General features: G+C 34.5%; 2 protein-coding genes across 2 annotated transcripts in view; one reads left to right on the top strand and one right to left on the bottom strand.

Moving 5' to 3' along the window:
• Nucleotides 1-15563, top strand: part of TMEM184C (transmembrane protein 184C) — a 24622-nt gene extending 9059 nt beyond the window's left edge. The window contains exons 5-10 of the mRNA XM_012783758.3: nucleotides 9130-9204; nucleotides 10229-10322; nucleotides 12547-12659; nucleotides 14050-14149; nucleotides 14688-14859; nucleotides 15114-15563. Coding sequence (XP_012639212.1) covers nucleotides 9130-9204; nucleotides 10229-10322; nucleotides 12547-12659; nucleotides 14050-14149; nucleotides 14688-14859; nucleotides 15114-15376 — 817 coding nt within the window. The 3' untranslated portion in view covers nucleotides 15377-15563. The remainder of the gene's footprint in view (nucleotides 1-9129; nucleotides 9205-10228; nucleotides 10323-12546; nucleotides 12660-14049; nucleotides 14150-14687; nucleotides 14860-15113) is intronic.
• The window catches only part of PRMT9 (protein arginine methyltransferase 9), a 38420-nt gene continuing 32434 nt past the window's right edge, over nucleotides 14049-20034 (bottom strand). The window contains exon 12 of the mRNA XM_012783756.2: nucleotides 14049-20034. Coding sequence (XP_012639210.1) covers nucleotides 19819-20034 — 216 coding nt within the window. The 3' untranslated portion in view covers nucleotides 14049-19818.

The raw sequence follows: 20034 nt of genomic DNA, 5'->3' as shown, positions 1-20034 counted from the left end.
AAATTAGCCAGGCATGGTGGCGCATGCCTGTAGTCCCAGCTACTGGGGAGGCTGAGGTAGTAGGATTGCTTGAGCCCAGGAGTTTGAGGCTGCTGTGAGCTAGGCTGATGCCACGGCACTCACTCTAGCCTGGGCAACAAAGCGAGACTCTGTCTCAAAAAAAAAAAAAAAAAGTAAATTGAGGTTAAGACTGCATTTATTTCACAAATGAACCACTGGATATTTTTCAGCAAGCAAACATTTGAAAACAGTGTTTTAGAAAGACTGATTTTTGTAATACCATAAAGGATGCATTGGAGGGAAGAAGACTCCTCAGATGGGGAAATAAATTAATTTATAATACTCCATTTGCAAGATAAGCTGAAAAGGAGGGATGAGATTAGAATAGAAAAGCAAAAAGAATGCAACCTGAAGAATCAGTAGGACTTGACCACTAATCGATAGGGTTGGTAGAAGGTAAATGGAGGTATAGTAATCAGTGTAGACATAAGATGTAGGGGTATCTATTAACTCCTGTGTAGTACAGAACCATTTGTACAACATTCTGAAAAATGTTGTCTCTACTTACACACTTGAAATCACAAGGACCTACCTGGATTTTTTAAAGAATCTGCTAATGGGTTTATTTGACAAATATTTATTGAGTAGATAATATGTACCAGTATAAAGATATACCATAGTGCAGAAAACAGACATAGACTTCATGGAACAGTTTGGCTAGGAGAGTTAGGAATTAAATGAAGACACATACATAGTTACTTATTTCAGGAAGTACAATGAAGGAAAAAACAGGAGACCATGAGAGAGAATAGTAAGGAAAATTAATGTTGGTTGGATATCAGGGGAGAGAGATTGTGCTCAACTTCGAATACAACGAGGACAAATGGGAATTTACAGCTAATGAGCAGATTGAGGGGGTCAGGGGATGCAAAATTTTTAAGAGGAGACAACAGGGTTAGGGGGATTCTGGCTAAACTGACCTAACAGTATTCTTACTAAAGGCAGGCCAAGGGCTTAGTCATCAAGAGTGGGGGATGAGGAACTTGATCAGCTATCAAGGGTTTTCAGGTATCTACAGAGTAGGGGAATGACTTAGCAAGTCTTTGCTTAGTCTTTGCTTAGACTGACTTCACAGGCCAAGCATGAAGCCTAGTTGAAAAGAGGACTTAGAGAAGCTTGTCTAAAGTTTGGCTAATGAGAATTTTTGTCAAGTTAGAAGCCATTATAGGATATTATGCAAAGAACTGGTATCCAGATTTCATTTTCAAAGATTACTGTTCTTTGTAGACTGAATTGGAAGTGAGCAAGGGTGTAAGCTAGAATAAAGAGATTGCAGTGGTCCACTATAGATGATGATGGTGACAGTGGGGATGATGATGGTGGTGGCTTGGCTTTGATCAGGACTCTTCTGTTAATACAAAACCTGAGATGAGGCTCTAGCTGCCTCTTCAGACTGGCTCCCAATTAGCTGGTAGTCATCTGAAATCCCACGCCTTTTTCAGATATTACTGGTCAAAATTCTCATATTCTGTGTTTGTGCAATTGATTTGTTCCTATATACACAATTACATTTATTCGTAGTAAAGCTCTTTATGTTGGCTTCATCTTTTCCTGAGACTGTGAATTCCTGAGATTGTGAATTCTGACAATTGCTGATTGAAAAATGTGACTAATAGTCAGCAATGCATCCATAAGTATAACTCAGTTTTTCTTACCTTTGAAAAGACATAGTTTACCAAAATCATATAGTATGGGAGTGTGGTTTTAGTAATAATAAAATTTTTCATTCTGTTGTATATAAATACATTTTAGGTTACTAGTCTTCCTCTAATAGGTAACTTGTGGTATATAGCTGATAATTAATAAGGCTATTGCTATTTAGGATAATTCAGTATAATGTTTTCATTTTTAAGATGCAAATGCCATGGCAAGTTTGCAATTAGTAGATGATAAAAGCTAAGTCTGTTTTTTATACTTTGATTTCTGCAACATAAGTAATAAGCACGGTTTTCTTTTAATGAATTCAGTTCATATAGGTAGTTCATTGGGGGGAGGGGAAATACTTTTACCTAGTGACTCAGTGTAGTTATACTTCTAGATAAATAGATGTTTTCATGAACAGTACTAACCCTTGTTACTATTCTTCCCTCTTGTTTTTAAAATTTGGGTTACAGCCCACTAAGTTGAATTTAACACAATTTGAAAAATATTGCTCTAGGTATGTACCTTCATGTGGTATATGCTAGGTCTTATAGGTTTGGTTCAACTTCATAAGTTAGTGGCACACTGTTTACTGAAGTGTACCAAATTACTCTCCCACCAACATTATAGAATAGTTCTGTTGAACCACATCCTCACCTACATTTGGAATTATACAGACTTCTTTATGTTTGCCTATGAAGAGGATGTAAAGTAACATATCACTGTGGTCTTAATTTGGATTTCCCTGATTAGTAATACAGTTAAGCATCTTTTCATGTTTATTAGTCACTTATGTTTCCTTTTCTGAAAAATGTTTTATGTTTCTTATTTTTTAATGGGTTATCTGTCTGGTGGAATTATAGGAGATTTTTAAACATGTAGATACTAATTCTTTCTTTGACATGTTAAAAAGATTTCCAGTTTTTAGCATGCTTTGTCACTTTTCATTGTATCTGTTGATAAACATTGTGTCTTTTGCATTTTAAAGTAGTTGAATTTATCAGTCTTATAATTAGTACTTTTTGGGTCTTGTTCAAAAAAAATCTTCCCTAACCCAAGATTATAAAACATTCTCCTATGCTTTTTTCCTAAACATTTCAGAATTTTACCATTAAAACTTACCGCTTAATCCCTCTGGAGTTAATTTATGTTGTGTGAAATAGAAATGTAATTTCATTTTATTTCATTGGATAACTGCCCTAGCACCATTCCTTCCCTTCTACCTCACCAATATGTGTTGGCACCCCTGTCATATATAAAGTTTCCATACATATGGTTTTGTTTGTGGTCTTTCTTTTCTGTTTTATTGGTTAACTTTTCTATGCCTGGACCAATTCCATACATTAATTACTATAGCTTATTAATAGCCCTTAAAATAGGCCAAGTGAGGTGGCTCACACCGAATCCTAGCACTTTGGGAGGCCCAGGAGGGAGGATTGCTTGAGACCAGCCTGAGCAATAAAGAAAGACCTTGTCCCTACAAAAAATAATAAAAATTAGCTGGACGTGGTATGTGAGTTTGAGGTCACAGTAAGCTATGAGGATGGTACTGCACTCTAGACTGGACAACAGAGCAAGACCCTGTCTCCAAAAATAAATAAATAATAACCTTAAAATGAAAAACAAGTACCCCCAACCCTATTTTATTATCTTGGCTCTTCTTGCATTTTTGCTCTTACATATACATTTTAGAAACATCTTGTCAAGTTGCTTGAAAAGGCTTTAATTCAATTAAAGCTTTAATTCAAGTTTATTGACATCTTTATGGATTTTGAGTCTTATCTATGCATATGATCTAGCCTTCCATTTATTTAGCTCTTCATTTATATCTTTCAATAAAGTATAATTTTCTCATAAGTCTTATATATCTTTTGTTGACTTTATAAATAAATTTTATTTCCATTATAAATGGCATCTTTTTAAAAAATTAGTTTCACTGCTGCCCATGTGTAGAAAGGCAACTGAGTTTTGCATAGTGATCTTATATACAAAAATCTTCTTAAATTTTCTTAGTCTGTAGATCTTTTTAAGTTCTTTGTGTAGACAGTCATCTGCAAATGATCTGTTTCCTTTCTAGTTCTACTAGTATACACTTCTTTTTCTTATCACCATGCTTATAATATCTCTAGACATTCTTGTCTCGTTCTTGATTTTAAAGGGAATTCTTGTAAAATGTCAGTTTAATTTGATGCTTCTAAAGGTGTTTTGTAAGCTTTTCAGCTTAAAAGAGCTCCCTTTTATGCTAGTTGAAGAGTTTTTAATTATGAAGAAATATTAAATTTCATCAAATGCTTTTTCTATACCTATTGAGATGATCGTGGTTTTTCTTATTTAATCTGTTAATGTAGTCAATTAGATTAGTAGATTTTCTAATGTTAAACCCCCCCTTGCATTTTTAAGGATAAATTCAAATGAGTTATGATGTATCATCATTTTTTGGTATGCTAATATTTTATTTAGAATTCCTACATCTACATTCATAATATTTAGACTATAATTTTCATTTCTTATATTGTCTCTGTCTGGTTTTCATGTCTAGATTATATTGGCTGAATAGGAATTAATGCCTTTTATTTGTATATCACAGGAAGAGATTATATATTATACTATACCTTGGAAGATTGGACTTGGACTTTTCTTTGTGAGAGGAAAATTATATAAGTATTTAGTCTCCCTGTTGTTTTGAAAAATATAGTTTTTAGGAATTAGGCAGAACAGTAAAGTTTTAAATGTATAGGCATACATTAGTTTATATCTTCTTAATGTCTTTTGGATGTGTCATTATGAACCCTCTTTAACATTTCTAATGCTAACTGTAACTTGTTTTTTCCTTGATTAATCTTACCAGAAGTTTGCAGATTTTTGCTAGTTTTTTCAAGAACTGACTTAATGGCTTCGTTGATTGTCTCTGTAGTATGTTCGTTTTCAATTTCTTTAATATCTGCTTTGTTTTTACTTCCTTTCTCCCATTTGTTTTTACTTCCTTTCTCCCATTTCCTTTGGTTTACTATTGTATGTTCATTTTTTAGTGTGCTATACTTTCTTAGCTCATTAATTTATAGCTTTTATTCTTTTTTAATACTGCATATAAGACTACAAATTTCCTTCCAAGTACTGAATTCCCTGAATCCCATGGTTTTGATATTTAGTATTTTCATTATCATTCAGTTCAAGGTTTTAAAATTTTCACTGACATTTCTTCTTTACCTGAGTTATTTTGGAGCATTTTTAAATTTCCAAATTATGTTTTGGTTTGGTTTTTCATCTTATTTATTTGCATTGCAATCAGAAAATGTTCTGTAAGACAGCCTTTGAAATTTGTTAAGATTTGTTTTATGGACCATATTTCGTGAGCAGTTTTTAAAAGGTTACCTGTGTGCTTGAAGAGAATATGTATGTATGCTGTGTTAGTGGATTACTGTATTATATTAAATATTTATGTCCATGAGGTCAGTTTTATTTTGTTATTCAACTTTTCTGTATTTCTGTTGCTTTTGGCCACTTATTCCATCAGTTACTGAAAGAGATTTTAAATTCTGCCACAGATAATGAATTTATCAATTTCTTCTCATACTTATGTCAGCTTTCTAAATTTTGGTGCTGTTTTATTAGGTGCATACATTTTTTTAGGTTGTTACTTTTCCCCATGAGTTTAACTTCTAAAATTATGTCATGACTCTTTCTATTCCAAACAATCTTTTTTGTCTTAATATTATTTTGTCTGATGTTAACAAATATCCCAGATTTCCTTTGTTTAGTATTTGCCTGGCATGTCTTTCTCCAGCTCTTTCATCCCTTTCATATCTTAATGTTTTAGATATATAGTTTGTTAAAAAGTTTCATGGGGTTTTTTTTTAATACTAATCTAACAATCCACACTAGAACAGGTTAGGCAGTTTGCATTTTTGTTATTAATAGGTTCACTTATAATCTTGCCATCTTTTTGTCTTCCATTTTTCTCTTTTTCTTTTCTTATTTTTACTGATTACATTCTTTTTTTAATAAACTTTTTATTTTGGAATAATTTTAAATTTACAGAAAAGCACAAAGATAAGGACAGATTTCCCGTATACCCTTCACCCAGCTTCCCCTAATATTAACAACTTAGTATTCATGGTACATTTATATGAGGGTACTCCAAAGAGACAGAACCAACAGGATAGAGATATAGATATATGAGAGGGTATTTGTCAGGGAAATCGGCTCATATGATTACAGAGCCGGAGAAGCCCCACAACAGGCCACCTGCAGGCTAGAGACCCTGGGATGCCAGTTGCATGGCTCAGTCGAAGTCCTAAAGCCTCAGAACCAGGGAAGTCACTGGTGTAAGTCCCAGAGTCCAAAGGCCCTAGAGTCTGAAGTTTTCATGTCCAAAGGCAGGAAAAGAAAAATCTCTCAACTCTAGGAGAGAAAGAGAAGAAATCGCCTTTCCTATGCGTGTTTGTTCTATCCAGGCTCCCAGGTGATTGGATGGTGCCCACCCATATTAAGAGTAGATCTTCTCCACTCAGTCCACCCACTCACATGCCAATCTCTGCAAACAGCCTCACAGACACACCCAGAAATAATGCTTTACCAGTTCTCTAGGTATTCCTGAATCCAGTCAAATTGACACTTATCACATTTGTCACAGCTAGGAAATCAGCATTGGTACAATATTATTAACTATAGACTCTACTCAGATTTCCCAAGTTTTCCAACTAATGTCCCTTTTTTGTCCTAGTACCCAATGAAGCATCTATTTTACATTTAGCCCCTTTTTAAGAATTTGTTTTATTTAATACTTTTAGAAGGTATAAGAAGTTTGAGATGGTCCTTCTAATTATTTAACAAAGATTTTAATGAATAATTTAAAAGTTTTTCATACACTGCAAGAATAAAAATAATGTAACAGAAAAATCTGTTTTATACCATCTGTAGTTAAGAAATTTAATCTATTATAGGTCCACAATCTTATTTGCAATTATAAAATATTAAAAACCCTGAAAACCAAAAGCTTTGTCATAGCTTAATTAGTGGCAAAAGGTGATCAATTTATAATCTATTTATAATTTTAATGGTTTAACTTATTAGGGAATATATATGTTTTGCTGCAGCTATAGCTATGTGTTTGTTATAGGTGCTAACTCCAGATCCCACTGGTAGCTGATTACATTCTTTTGTTGCTGTTTTTCTTGGTCTTATTTTATTTTTCTCAATACCAGTTTCGAAGTTCTTTTTCTATTGTACTCTTTTTATCATGACTACTGAAGAGTATCTAAATTTTACCATAACTACTTAAAATCTGATTTTAAAAATCAGACCATTTAAGGGTATATTTTTTATTGTTGTTTTTTAAAAAGTCCTTTGTAGATTTAACTACAAGATTAATATTTTGCTTGTTCCTTACTCCTTGTATTTCAGATCTTCCATCTGGGATCACTTCATTCTTCCTAAAGCTTGTCCCTTAGAAGTTCCTTTAGTGCCCTCAGCAAATTTTCTCAAAGTACTTTCTTATTTGAAATTGTCTTTATTTTGCCATCATTCTTGAAAGATAGTTTTGCTGGATGTATAATTCTGTTTTGCTGGATGTATTTTCTCCAAGCATTTTGAAGATTTTATTCCACTTAATTCTGATTTCAATTGCTACTGTTAAGCCCCTGCTGTCGGTATTATTATCATTCCATTATAGATGACCTGTCTCCAACTGCATTTAAGACTTTCCCTTTCTCTTTGATATTCTGCAGTTTCACTATGAAGTATCTAGGTTGTTGTGTTTTTGGTTTTAGTCCTGCTTGGTTTATAGTGCACCTCAATCTGTAGATTTCATGTCTTTAATTGATTCTGAACAGTTCTCAGCCAACATCTCTTCAAATTTTGTCTCTCCTCTGTTCTCTCTTCTGGACCCGTAAATATGTTAGACCTTCTCATTCTGTTCTGCTCTTTGTTAACTCTCAAGCTGTCTCACATTTGTCTTGTCTCAGCCTTTGCTATATTCTAGGTAATTTCTTCAGATACATCTTTTAATTCACTAATTCTCCACAGCATTCAAAGGAATCTAATTGGCTATTTAACCCATCTGCATAGTCACCCTTAGTCATCTTAGGTTTAGTTTTGGTTTAACAGTCAGTCAATTCATGGAATACTAAAGGTTTAATGCAGCTCTGACTTAGCTTTGTGAAGAGTATACAGCATGTATAGCCAAGGCATTCTCATCAAGATCTTGTAGCAAGCCCAAGTGCAACTCTTAAACCCTGCCACTACTGGGTGTGCACTTAGTTGTAAGTGGGAATAAATCACCTCAGCACAGAGGACCCTGATAGTTTGTATTTGGCCCTAGCAATAGAGCACCTTAAGGCGTCTGTATGCCAGTCTCACAATCTTCTCAGTCTAGGTATAATCCTTAGATTAAGGGACTTGTAATACATAACTTTGACAATCAGTTGGTAGAAGTGAATAAGCATTTGCTTTCAGAACAACTTGGTCTAAATTTTAAGAGGGCTTATACATAGTTCTCAGAACTATTTTTGGCAATTGTTGTTATGGGGCTTTTTTGTTTTGTTTTTTTGTTAGTCCTTGTAAATTTTCCCCTTTTTGGAGTGAACCCAGTGATAGAATAAAAACTGTTCTATGCAGGATCTTTGTTTTGTCCTTTCAGAATATCCAATCAGTGATACTCTCTAGAATGATACTAAATACCAAACTTAAAAGGAAACTTAATCCTACATGTAAATAATACTTTCTAAATATGCGTTCCCATGTACACACACACACACACACACACACACACATCATTACTCAGTTTTTCTTCCAGAAACATACAGGGACCCACTTTTGTACCTTTTGTTCTGTGTTGTCCTATTCAAGAACTTGACACTATACACAAAAAGGGAGATCTTTCAGAAGATGTAATTGTTAAATAATTTCAAAAATGGCCGGGCGTGGTGGCTCACGCCTGTAATCCTAGCTCTCTGGGAGGCCGAGGCGGATTGCTCGAGGTCAGGAGTTTGAAACCAGCCTGAACAAGAGCGAGACCCCGTCTCTACTATAAATAGAAAGAAATTAATTGGCCAACTAATATATATATATAAAAAATTAGCCGGGCATGGTGGCGCATGCCTGTAGTCCCAGCTACTTGGGAGGCCGAGCCAGAAGGATTGCTTGAGCCAGGAGATTGAGGTTGCTGTGAGCTAGGCTAACGCCATGGCACTCACTCTAGCCTAGGCAACAAAGCGAGACTCTGTCTCAAAAAAAAAAAAAAAAAAAGATTATTTAGTTAATTTGTTTGCTATTGTCCACATTCTTCTCCCACCACTATTTAGGATGACTAAATTGAAAGAAATATAAATATGGTATTATTAGTCAACGTGATTTTAATTTGGAGGCTTTGGGCAATTCTAGTGCTATTTAAATGAGTGGCCGAAATGCTAAGTTATTTTTCTTTTTCAGAGTATTGCTGTTTAGGTGCAAACTAGGTGTATTGCAGTATACAGTTGTCAGACCATTCACAACCATTGTTGCTTTGTAAGTACACAGATTTTATATTACCATTTATTTTTTTTAAATATTTGTACTTTTATATGGGAACAACTAAGTAGAAAAAACAACGTATTTCACTTTACTTATTAAAGGCAGGTCTAGTCTGCTGTAAAAAACACAGTACACAGAAACTCTATTAAAATAAAAAAGCGAGCCGGCACGGTGGCTCACACCTGTAATCCTACACTCTGAGAGGCTAAGGCAGGTGGATTGCTTGAGCTGAGAAGTTCAAGACCAGCAAGAGCAAGACCCCGTCTCTACTAACAATAGAAAGAAATTAATTGGCCAGCTAAAAATATGTAGAAAAAATTAGCCAGGCACGGTGGCACATGCCCGTAGTCCTAGCTACTCGGGAGGCTGAGGCAGGAGTTTGAGCTTGAGCCCAGGAGTTTGAGGTTGCTGTGAGCTAGGCTGACACCACAGCACTCGCCCAGGCAACAGAGTGAGACTCTGTCTCAAAAAAAAAAAAAAAAAAAGAATTCTTTATTCTGCCTTTGAGCTAGCAATAGTTATTTAGCCAATTAAGATAAATTCATTTATTTATGAAGGCATACTTTATAAATAAAGGTTCTCTGCAGTTTAGAAATTGGGTGAGCACATAATTGAATACTGATGGTAATATTTACTTGCAGGGATCTGTGTCTTCATAAAATTTACCTCCAAGACGATTTAGGGGGAAAAATTACAACTCCAGTTACTGACCAGCATTATATGTTTAACAATCAAGCTTTTCAAAATTAGGCACCATAGTTTTTTGAATTTAACAATAACTCTTTCTAGTTCAGTGTCATGTGCCTTATTTTGGCTTCCCTTCAAGTTGGTGGAATGATATGGTAACATTTTTGGAAAAATGTGTTTATTTTTAAACCACCGTCATAGCCAAAGTCAAGTGATTATGGGATCTTTCAGATAAACTGACTTCTAAATGTTAGTATTGTCATCACAGTGTTTTACAGTACATTTTGATTCAGTTAATCATAAAGATATCTCATTTTTTACCATTTTTTAGAATCTGTGAGCTGCTTGGTATATATGATGAAGGGAACTTTAGCTTTTCAAATGCTTGGACTTACTTGGTTATAATAAACAATATGTCACAACTGGTAAGTAAATATTCATTTTTCTTAATCGTAAGTGTAACTCTGAATTTTTTTAGGCAAAGTTTCTTAGAATAAAGCTTGTTTCTTTTTGATCTTGAAATTTAACTTATAGGAAGACTTAAAAAACTTTAATATACATCTTTACACATATATAAAGATATAATATCATCTCTGTTAATTATTTGGTGACTTAATACCCTGACCTGTTGATCATGTTTGTTTATTTCTGTTGCTCATTGCATAGTTGTGAGGGTATGTAACAAATAAAAGCACAGTACTCCCTATGCAAACAAAATATATATATACACATACCCAAAATATATGTAGACTAGGCATAGTCAGTAAAAGAAAATGTCAAATTGTTATCTGTCAGTATACAGTTTAAATAAAATTGGGAGGAAAAAATTCTCTGATATCATATTTGGAACTAAAGGAAAATTGAGATTGCCAAGTTTTAAAAAAATAGATGTTTTATTAATAGAAAGTAGTATGTAATGCTCTAAAGATTACTGTTTGATCCTGTGAACTTAAAAATGTGCATTTCATTTAAACCCTTTGGTTAATGCTTTGAGCAAAATAATTTAGATGCAGCAGCATACATGTATGGTATTAGAGCTTTATAATAAAAATTAAATGTCTATATATCTAAAGCTTTTCCACCTGTTCCTCTTCTTTGGGACCAGTAATTCTGTTTCTGGGAATGTATTCTAAAGAAATGGTCAGTCCGGATGCAGTGGCTCACACTGTAATGCCAGCTACTCAGGAGGCTGAAATGGGAAAATCACATGAGGTCTGGAGTTTAAGACCTGCCTGGGCAACGTAGTCAAGACCTGTCTCTAAAAAAAAAAATTTATTTTAATTAGCTGGGTGTGGTGGTATGCACCTGTAGACCCAACTACTCGGGAGGCTAAGGGAAGAGAATCACTTGAGCCCGGGAGTTGGAGGCTGCAGTGAGCTATGCTCATGCCACTGCACTCCAGCCTGGGTGACCGTGAGACCCTGTCTCTTAAAAAAGAAAAAACGATAAAAAGTCTTATGAAACATATGGAAGTTAAGTACTTTAAGTGGAAAAAAAATTAGGCAACAAAATTTTCTATTTAGTTCATGACACCTGTTAAAAAAAACAGCTTGTGTAGTAGAGAGGAATGTTTGGTGATAGGCCTATAAATAACTTTACCCTTTTTTTACTGTTTTCCTGTTCTTTTTTTTTTTTTGAGACAGAGTCTCACTCCATCACCTGGGCTAGAGTGCTATGGCACCAGCCTAGCTCACAGCAACCTCAGACTCCTGGGCTCAAGCGATCCTCCTGCCTCAGCCTCCCAAGTAGCTGGGACTACAGGCCTGCACCACCATGCCTGGCTAATTTTTTCTATATATTTTTAGTTGTCCAGCTAATTTCTATTTTTTTTAGTAGAGACAGGGTCTCGATCTTGCTCAGGCTGGCTTGAACTCCTGAGCTCGAATGATCTGACCGTCTCAGCCTTCCCAAGTGCTAGGATTACAGGCGTGAGCCACCATGCCTGGCCACTTATTTCCTATTCTAAAAATATCTTAAATTAGTATATGATTTTAATGGGAAAAAGTGAACTTTTAGGAAAACATTTGTTGCTTTTCATCACTACATTAGGTTATTACCACTAATTTCTCAAATAGTTAATAAGTCTTATTTTAAAAAGTAAATTCAGCTGGAACAGCATATTGCCTTCAGAAAAATAGTATTTGCCTGATTCTTTACATTTAGATTTCATGGTCACAATTTTATTAAAAGTATACTTTTGTAATGTGTTGCCTTATAAATAACATACATACAATGTTATATAAGATAGACTAGGTAATGTACTAAAGCCTTATAAAATTAGTGGTTATTTCTGTCTAAAAGCCATGACAGACAGATATATTTTTTATTTGGCTGAACAAAAGCCTCCTTTTCTTCCATTTTTGTCAGTCATTTGATTATTGTTCCCTTTATGGGGCCCAGGAAAGTGTATGCTTAAAAACATTTTCAGGGAAGATGTTATACACTTCTTTTGAGAAATTTCAGATGTATATATTCATCTACAATAAACTATAAAATCTTGTTATTAATCTAAAAATAGAATAATAAAGCCTAGAAAAATTTGCCTGAAACATTACTCTGTACCAGGTCTCTGGTATATAAAGTTAATATTTCTGTTACCATAATTAGTTGTTCTTACTGAAGAAGTTAACATGTTAATCTTGTTTCTAGTTTGCCATGTATTGTCTCCTGCTATTTTATAAAGTTTTAAAAGAAGAACTGAGTCCAATCCAACCTGTTGGCAAATTTCTTTGTGTAAAGTTGGTGGTTTTTGTTTCTTTTTGGTAAGTGTTGATTTCTCAGTTCTTATTTTCTTATTTTCTAAATGGCAGTAAAAAGTGTTGATTAAGAAAGATTTTAAAAAATAGTCTTAATGCGAAGATGGACTAAAATGTCTCTGCTTACCTTTATAAAAGTTCATCCCTTTAGCCATTCTAGGATTTTCATAAAGAAATTATCAGATGGTCACTGTAACATTTATAAGAAGAAAATAATTTGAAACAACCTAAATATCTCAATGCTAAAAGAATCATTAAAATAAATCATGGTCCTGTCATACAGTAGAATACTATACAGTTTGGAAGAAAGCCTGATACAGAATAATGTTAGGACATGTTTACCAATAAATATGTTTCTTAAATAGAAGGCAAAACTATACATGCTCTCAGTTCAGTAAAGAGGTAGGTAATAGGCATCCTAGAAATAAATACACCAAATGTAACAAGATAGAAATACAAAAAGGAGAAAAAAAAATCCTCAAATCCCACTACCCAGAATGATTAACATTTTGGTACATCTTTGTCATATATAAAACTCCACAGAAATAGTTTCATACTATAAAAACTTGTGGAGTTCAGTAGTATTTCAGTACATTATGGATGTTTCCTTGTCAGTAAAAAAATATATAATTTTGTTGTTTGGGGGTTTTTGTTTTTCTTTTTGCTTTTGCTTAGTGTTCTCTGTGTGACTATATAGCCAATCTGATGATATTTAGGTTGTTCCTAATTTTTTCACCATTACAAGCAACACTGAAGTGAATATTCTTATATATAGAACTATGAAGCCTTTTCTGTCTCATTATTTGCTGTTTAAATTTAACCTGGGGCCATATCCCTACATTTGTGTGAAATGCTCAGCATGACTCCTCTGTCTCGAAGTCAGAGCCCTTTTCTGAGTTTGTCTCTAACTCCAGAACTTCAAACAAATCTGGTTTCAAGTGACTGTTTTAAAAACTGATCTGAATAATTTATACAGGTGTAAAACATTAGAGTATGTCCTTTATTTCATTTTCACTGCATGTTGTACAGGTGTTAGGCATTGTGTACGTATAGGAAGAACTTAAAATCTAATTGCTTGTACGTACTTTCAAAACAAAAAAAGATATATAAATCAAGTATTGAAGTTTTGAGAATACGTAATCAAAATTCATCTGATGAAACTATAGAATATAGTAGTATATTATAGTATATTAATCTTAGTAGTATATTAGTCTTTATAGCAAGTTAATAACATATTTAATGCAGATACAGTTTCTTCAGGAATATGCTGTGAAGGCAGGGTGGTGGTGGTCCACAGGTTGAGCTAGGGTTTAACTTTTTTTAGAATAGCATATTTTTAAAACTACTCATTTTATGCTTGATATAGATTTAGTGTTTACCTTTTCCTAACATATAGGCAAGCAGTAGTTATTGCTTTGTTGGTAAAAGTTGGCGTTATTTCTGAAAAGCATACATGGGAATGGCAAACAGTAGAAGCTGTGGCTACAGGACTCCAGGTAAGTAGTGCTATCTCTGAATTCAATAGAACTTTACTATTTGTTAAGCATTTTTAATTATCTCCACTAAACCTGACAACATGCAGGGTTTAAGAGTACTATTATCCTCCCTTTACAGGTGAGAAAACAAGGGGACCCTAGAGAAACTGGCCATAATTACTGCCTTGTAGCAGAGCCAGGAATAAAACCTGGATTTTATAATTCCTACTCCATTCTCCTCTTAGTCCTTGGGTGGTGAATTGAGAATGCAATATACTTTGCTTCTTAAATACTTCAAGCATTCTGCACTGTACCCTAGGGGGGAAAAAATAGAAAAATACTTCAAGCAGTACAAGATAGATTTAAATTTTGGCATTTTGTCTTTTTTTAAAGAGGTCAAAAATAATTATTTTAGAAAATGGAAAAATGAATATAATTTGAAAAGGAAAATAACAGCTATTTATACTTTAGGACTTTTGAAAAGTACCTGGAGAAAGATAGCACTCTACAAAATTAGATTCAAATCCAAAGATGGCTGATATTTTTGTTGTTTTTATAGGACTTTATAATCTGTATTGAGATGTTCCTTGCTGCTATCGCCCACCACTATACTTTCTCATACAAACCATACGTCCAAGAAGCAGAAGAGGGCTCATGCTTTGATTCCTTTCTTGCCATGTGGGATGTTTCAGATATTAGAGATGATATTTCTGAACAAGTAAGGCATGTTGGTAAGTACTAGCTATTTAATTCATCCAAATAGGTAAGTTATTGAATTTCTCCTACTAGGAGAAATTGCCCTCCTAGAGCAATTTAGTAGCTATTTAAGATTTTTAAAAGGCTGTTTAAAGCAGAACCACAATACAGGCTTATCAAATTTGGGGGATGAGATAGAGGGAAGTGGGGAGCTTATTTTTAGAATGGTAAGTTTGCAATGCTAAAAATAACTTTTGACTAACATGGAAACCTTTATATTACTCTAAAGGACGGACAGTCAGAGGACATCCTAGGAAAAAATTGTTTCCCGAGGATCAAGATCAAAATGAACATACAAGCTTGTTATCATCATCATCACAAGATGCAATTTCCATTGCCTCTTCTATGCCACCTTCACCTGTGGGTCACTACCAAGGGTTTGGACACACTGTGACTCCCCAAACTACACCTACTACAGCTAAGATATGTGATGAAATATTTAATAGTGCTACAGGAGAAAAAAAAGCTTCAGATAAATCTGTGGACTCATGAACAGTGTACAAAAGCAAACTGTGCTACTACCATATTATATTATTACCTGGTATCCCATGGCTCAGGACTTTGTGCTTGGGACAGACCGTAAATTATGGAAAATTGTAACACAAAAATAGGTGAAAACCAGGTATAAGGACTAGGTTTATATATGTAAGTTTTGTATATCAAAAATAATCAGTCTAAATTTCCTAGGCTTAGACTTGATTTCTTAACATTAGAGTATCACATACTCAAATGGTAGAAAATGACTCCAACTAAATCATGCTGATGTTACACTGCTTTATCAAGAGGATGGACATCAGAAAAAAATCAGTACTTCCTACCACTGCTGCATGAATATTATGCTCTGGAATTAACAGAAAGCGTAATACAGAAATATGAATTAGTGGAACTTAATCATAATCATGTGCCATACAAACTTACCTAACAATTATTTCTCTATTTCTCAGCTGGATGTCTTTCAATAAATAAGAATTTATCATTTATTTTCTGTAACTTTTTATGTCTCTCATTCTTTAAACATAAACCCAAACCTTTAATGTTGTAAATAAAACTTCTTGATAAGAGGCACAGCAAAAGAGAAGTAAAAAAAATTTACTATTAATACTATTCCTTAGAACTATTAAAGGTGGCAGCAAATGTAAATCTCAGCTGAGTGGTCTTAATTATTCATTAAACCATTATCAGGGCTGGGCGCAGTGGCTCATGCCTATAATCCTAGCACTCTGGGAGGCCGAGGCAGGAGGATTGTTTGAGCTCAGGGGTTCGAGACCAGCCTGAGTAAGAGTGAGAGCCTGTCTCTACTAAAAATAGAAAGAAATTAGCTAGACAACTAAAAATACATAGAAAAGGCCGGGCGCGGTGGCTCACGCCTGTAATCCTAGCTCTCTGGGAGGCCGAGGCGGGCGGATTGCTCGAGGTCAGGAGTTCGAAACCAGCCTGAGCAAGAGCAAGACCCCGTCTCTACTATAAATAGAAAGAAATTAATTGGCCAACTAATATATACAAAAAATTAGCCGGGCATGGTGGCACATGCCTGTAGTCCCAGCTACTTGGGAGGCTGAGGCAGGAGGATCCCTTGAGCCCAGTAGTTTGAGGTTGCTGTGAGCTAGGCTGACGCCACGGCACTCACTCTAGCCTGGGCAACAAAGCGAGACTCTGTCTCAAAAAAAAAAAAAAAAAATACATAGAAAAAATTAGCCGGGTACGGTGGCGCATGCCTGTAGTCCCAGCTACTTGGGAGGCTGAGGCAGCAGGATGGCTTGAGCCCAGGAGTCTGAGGTTGCTGTGAGCTAGGCTGATGCCACAGCACTCACTCTAGGCAACAGAGCGAGACTCTGTCTCAAAAAACAAAAAACCCATTATCAGAAGACATGTAAGTGCTATTTGGGGAATGGGGTTTCTCTAATTGCTAATCACAGCCCATTAGCTCATATTTAACATTTTATAATGAAAACAAAATATAGAAAATGCCATAGTATGTTGTAAAAAGTATAAGTACTATTTCTCAAAGCCTTTGCTCCATATATTTATATGTATACTTGTGTGTGTGTGTGTATATATATACACACACACAAGTATGCTGGTTCACAGTAATTATGGTACAAAGTCTTTATTCTGTCCACTATTATATATTAAAACATTTCTATTAAAAGTAAAGCTGGGCTATATGTAAAAACCCTAAAAGTTTATAAAAAAAAAAACTATTAGAACTAATAAATGAACTCAGTGAAGTTGCAGGATACAAAATTTTTATATACAAATAATGACCTAACTGAAGAATCAAAATAATTCTTTATAATAGTATCAAAAAAAATAAAATACTTAGGAATAAATTTAACGAAGGAGGTGAAATATCTGTACCATGAAAACTATAAAGCATTGATAAAAGAAATTGAAGACACAAATAAATGGAAAGATATCCTATGCTCGTGGATCAGAAGAATATTGTTTTGTCTGTACTATCCAAGCAATTTACAGATTCTATGCAATCCCTATCAAAATCTCAATGGCATTCTTTACAGAAATAGAAAAAACAATCCTAAAATTAATATGGAATCAAAAGACCCTGAAGAGCCAAAATAATTCTGAGGCAAAAAAAGTTAGAAACATCTCATGTCTTGATTTTAAATTATATTACAAAGGTAATATAATCAAAATAGTATGGTACTGCCATAAAAATAGTCCAGTGGCACAGAATAGAGCCCAGAAATAAACCCAAATTTACACAGTCAACTAATTTTTGACAAAGGCACCAAAAGGACACAGTGGCAAAAGGATAGTCTCTTCAATAAGTGGTGCTGGGAAAACTGGATTTCCAAACACAAAACAATGAAACTGGACCCTTATCTTACACTATACAAAAAATCAGCTCAAAATGAAAAAAAGTCTTAAATGTAAGACCAGAATTTATAAAACTGCTAGAAGAGAACATAGGAAAGTTCCTGGACATTGGCCTTGGCAATGATTTTTTGGATATCACACCAAATGCTCAGTTCACAAAAGCACAAATAAGACTACAACAAACTAAAAAGCTTCTGTTCAGCAAAGGAAATAGCAAAATGAAGTGACAACCTACGGATTGAGAAAAAATATTTGTAAATCATATTGATAAGGGATTAATATCCAAAATTTATAAAGAATTCATATAACTCAATAGTAGAAAAACAAAATAACCCTATTTTAAAAATGGGCAAAAGACCTAAATAGACATTTCTCTAAAGATAATATAAAAATAGCCAACAGGTATATGAAAGAGTGCTCAACATCAACCATGAAGGAAATGCAAATGAAAACCACCATGAGATACTACCTTACACTAGTTAAGATAGCTATTATCAAAAAAAGATAGGCCGGGCGCGGTGGCTCACGCCTGTAATCCTAGCTCTCTGGGAGGCCGAGGCGGGTGGATTGCTCGAGGTCAGGAGTTCGAAACCAGCCTGAGCAAGAGCGAGACCCCGTCTCTACTATAAATAGAAAGAAATTAATTGGCCAGCTAATATATAGAGAAAAAATTAGCCGGGCATGGTGGCGCATGCCTGTAGTCCCAGCTACTTGGGAGGCTGAGGCAGGAGGATTGCTTGAGCCAGGAGTTTGAGGTTGCTGTGAGCTAGGCTGATGCCACGGCACTCACTCTAGCCTGGGCAACAAAGTGAGACTCTGTCTCAAAAAAAAAAAAAAAAGATAACAAGTGTTGGTGACGGCTGGAGAAAAGGGAACTCCTGTGCACTGTTGGTGGGAATGTAGATTGGTACAGCCATTATGGAAAACATTATGAAGGTTTCTAAAGAAATTAAAACTACCATATGACACAGCAATCTCCCTCTTCTGGACATATACCCAAAGGAAGTGAAATCACCACTTTGTAAAGATATCTGCACTTCCATGTTTATTGCAGCATTATTCACAATAGCCAAGATATGGAGATAACTGAAGTGTCCCTCAGTAAGTGAATGGATTAAAAAAATGTATATATGCACAATGGAATATTATTCAACCCTAAAAAGGAACAAGATCTTGCCATTTCCTACAACATGGATGAGCCTAGAAGACAGTATGCTAAGTGAAGTCAAGCAGAGAAGAAAAAAATATTGCATAATCTCACTTTCATGTGGAATCTCAAAAAATCAAATGTACAGAGATAGATAGCATAACAGTGGTGGGTAGGGAGAAAACAGGGAGATGTAGGTCAGAAGATACAAGGTAGAGGATATAGTAGCATGAACAAGTGTAGAAATCTAATGTACACTTAATATAGGTAATAAAAGTGTAGTATATTTGGGCTTCATACTAAATGAGCAGACTTTAGTTGCTCTTGCCACACAAAAAGTGGGTAACTGTGAGATAATGGATATGCTAACTTGCATCATGTTGTATACCTTAAATATAAGCAATAAAATTTATTTTAAAAAATTAAAAGTAAAGCTCAGTAGTATAATGATAATAGAGTAACTAACAAGACTAGGCGATCTGGAGCAAAGGTACATCTTCTTTTCTTCTAACTTACAAAGAGCACACAGCATATACAAAGCATGATAATGATCTTTAATCTCCCTATTTCAAAAGTCTGTAAAAAAGTGGACCAATTATTGTATATCTTATTGTGCATCTAAATCAAAACTTTGAAAAACAGTTGGTTTAGTATTAACTCTTTCTTGAATTTGCTTTGTTACAAAATCCCTATTAAGTAAAAATCCAGCAAAAAGAAAAGTTTCCTAATTTGGAAATGCTGTATCCTTTTCAAGAAAGCAAGTCTGTAGCAGTATTTTTACAATAATGCCACTCTTTAATTTAGGACCATTAAATATGCTTTATTAATGTCAATTTTTTGCAATATCTGACCATTACAAGGAATTAAATTTTTATACACCCCCACTAATTAAGACAAGAATTTTGTATTTGATGCTCTAATTAAACAATTTTCATTGAAAAACTGTTCTTCATTGCTTTACTGTGATACTGACATTGCTTTTGTGGTGCTCAACACTGAGTACAAGTTCCTCTCCCATTTCAACCTGGATTGGATTATCTAAAACAACTGCAGCTTGTTTCCAGTGGGAGGCTTCACTTGAAGTATCCAACCTAATCTCTTCATCAAGGTACATATGATACCAAAATGGAATAGCAGTCACTTGTCCAGATTTACAAATGTGTAC

The sequence above is a fragment of the Microcebus murinus genome, chromosome 15 (genome assembly GCF_040939455.1).
Source record: "Microcebus murinus isolate Inina chromosome 15, M.murinus_Inina_mat1.0, whole genome shotgun sequence".
In the NCBI taxonomy this organism is placed as follows: domain Eukaryota; kingdom Metazoa; phylum Chordata; class Mammalia; order Primates; family Cheirogaleidae; genus Microcebus; species Microcebus murinus.
Note: the sequence above shows the minus strand (reverse complement) of the source record. Positions and strands in the feature narration are given on the sequence as shown.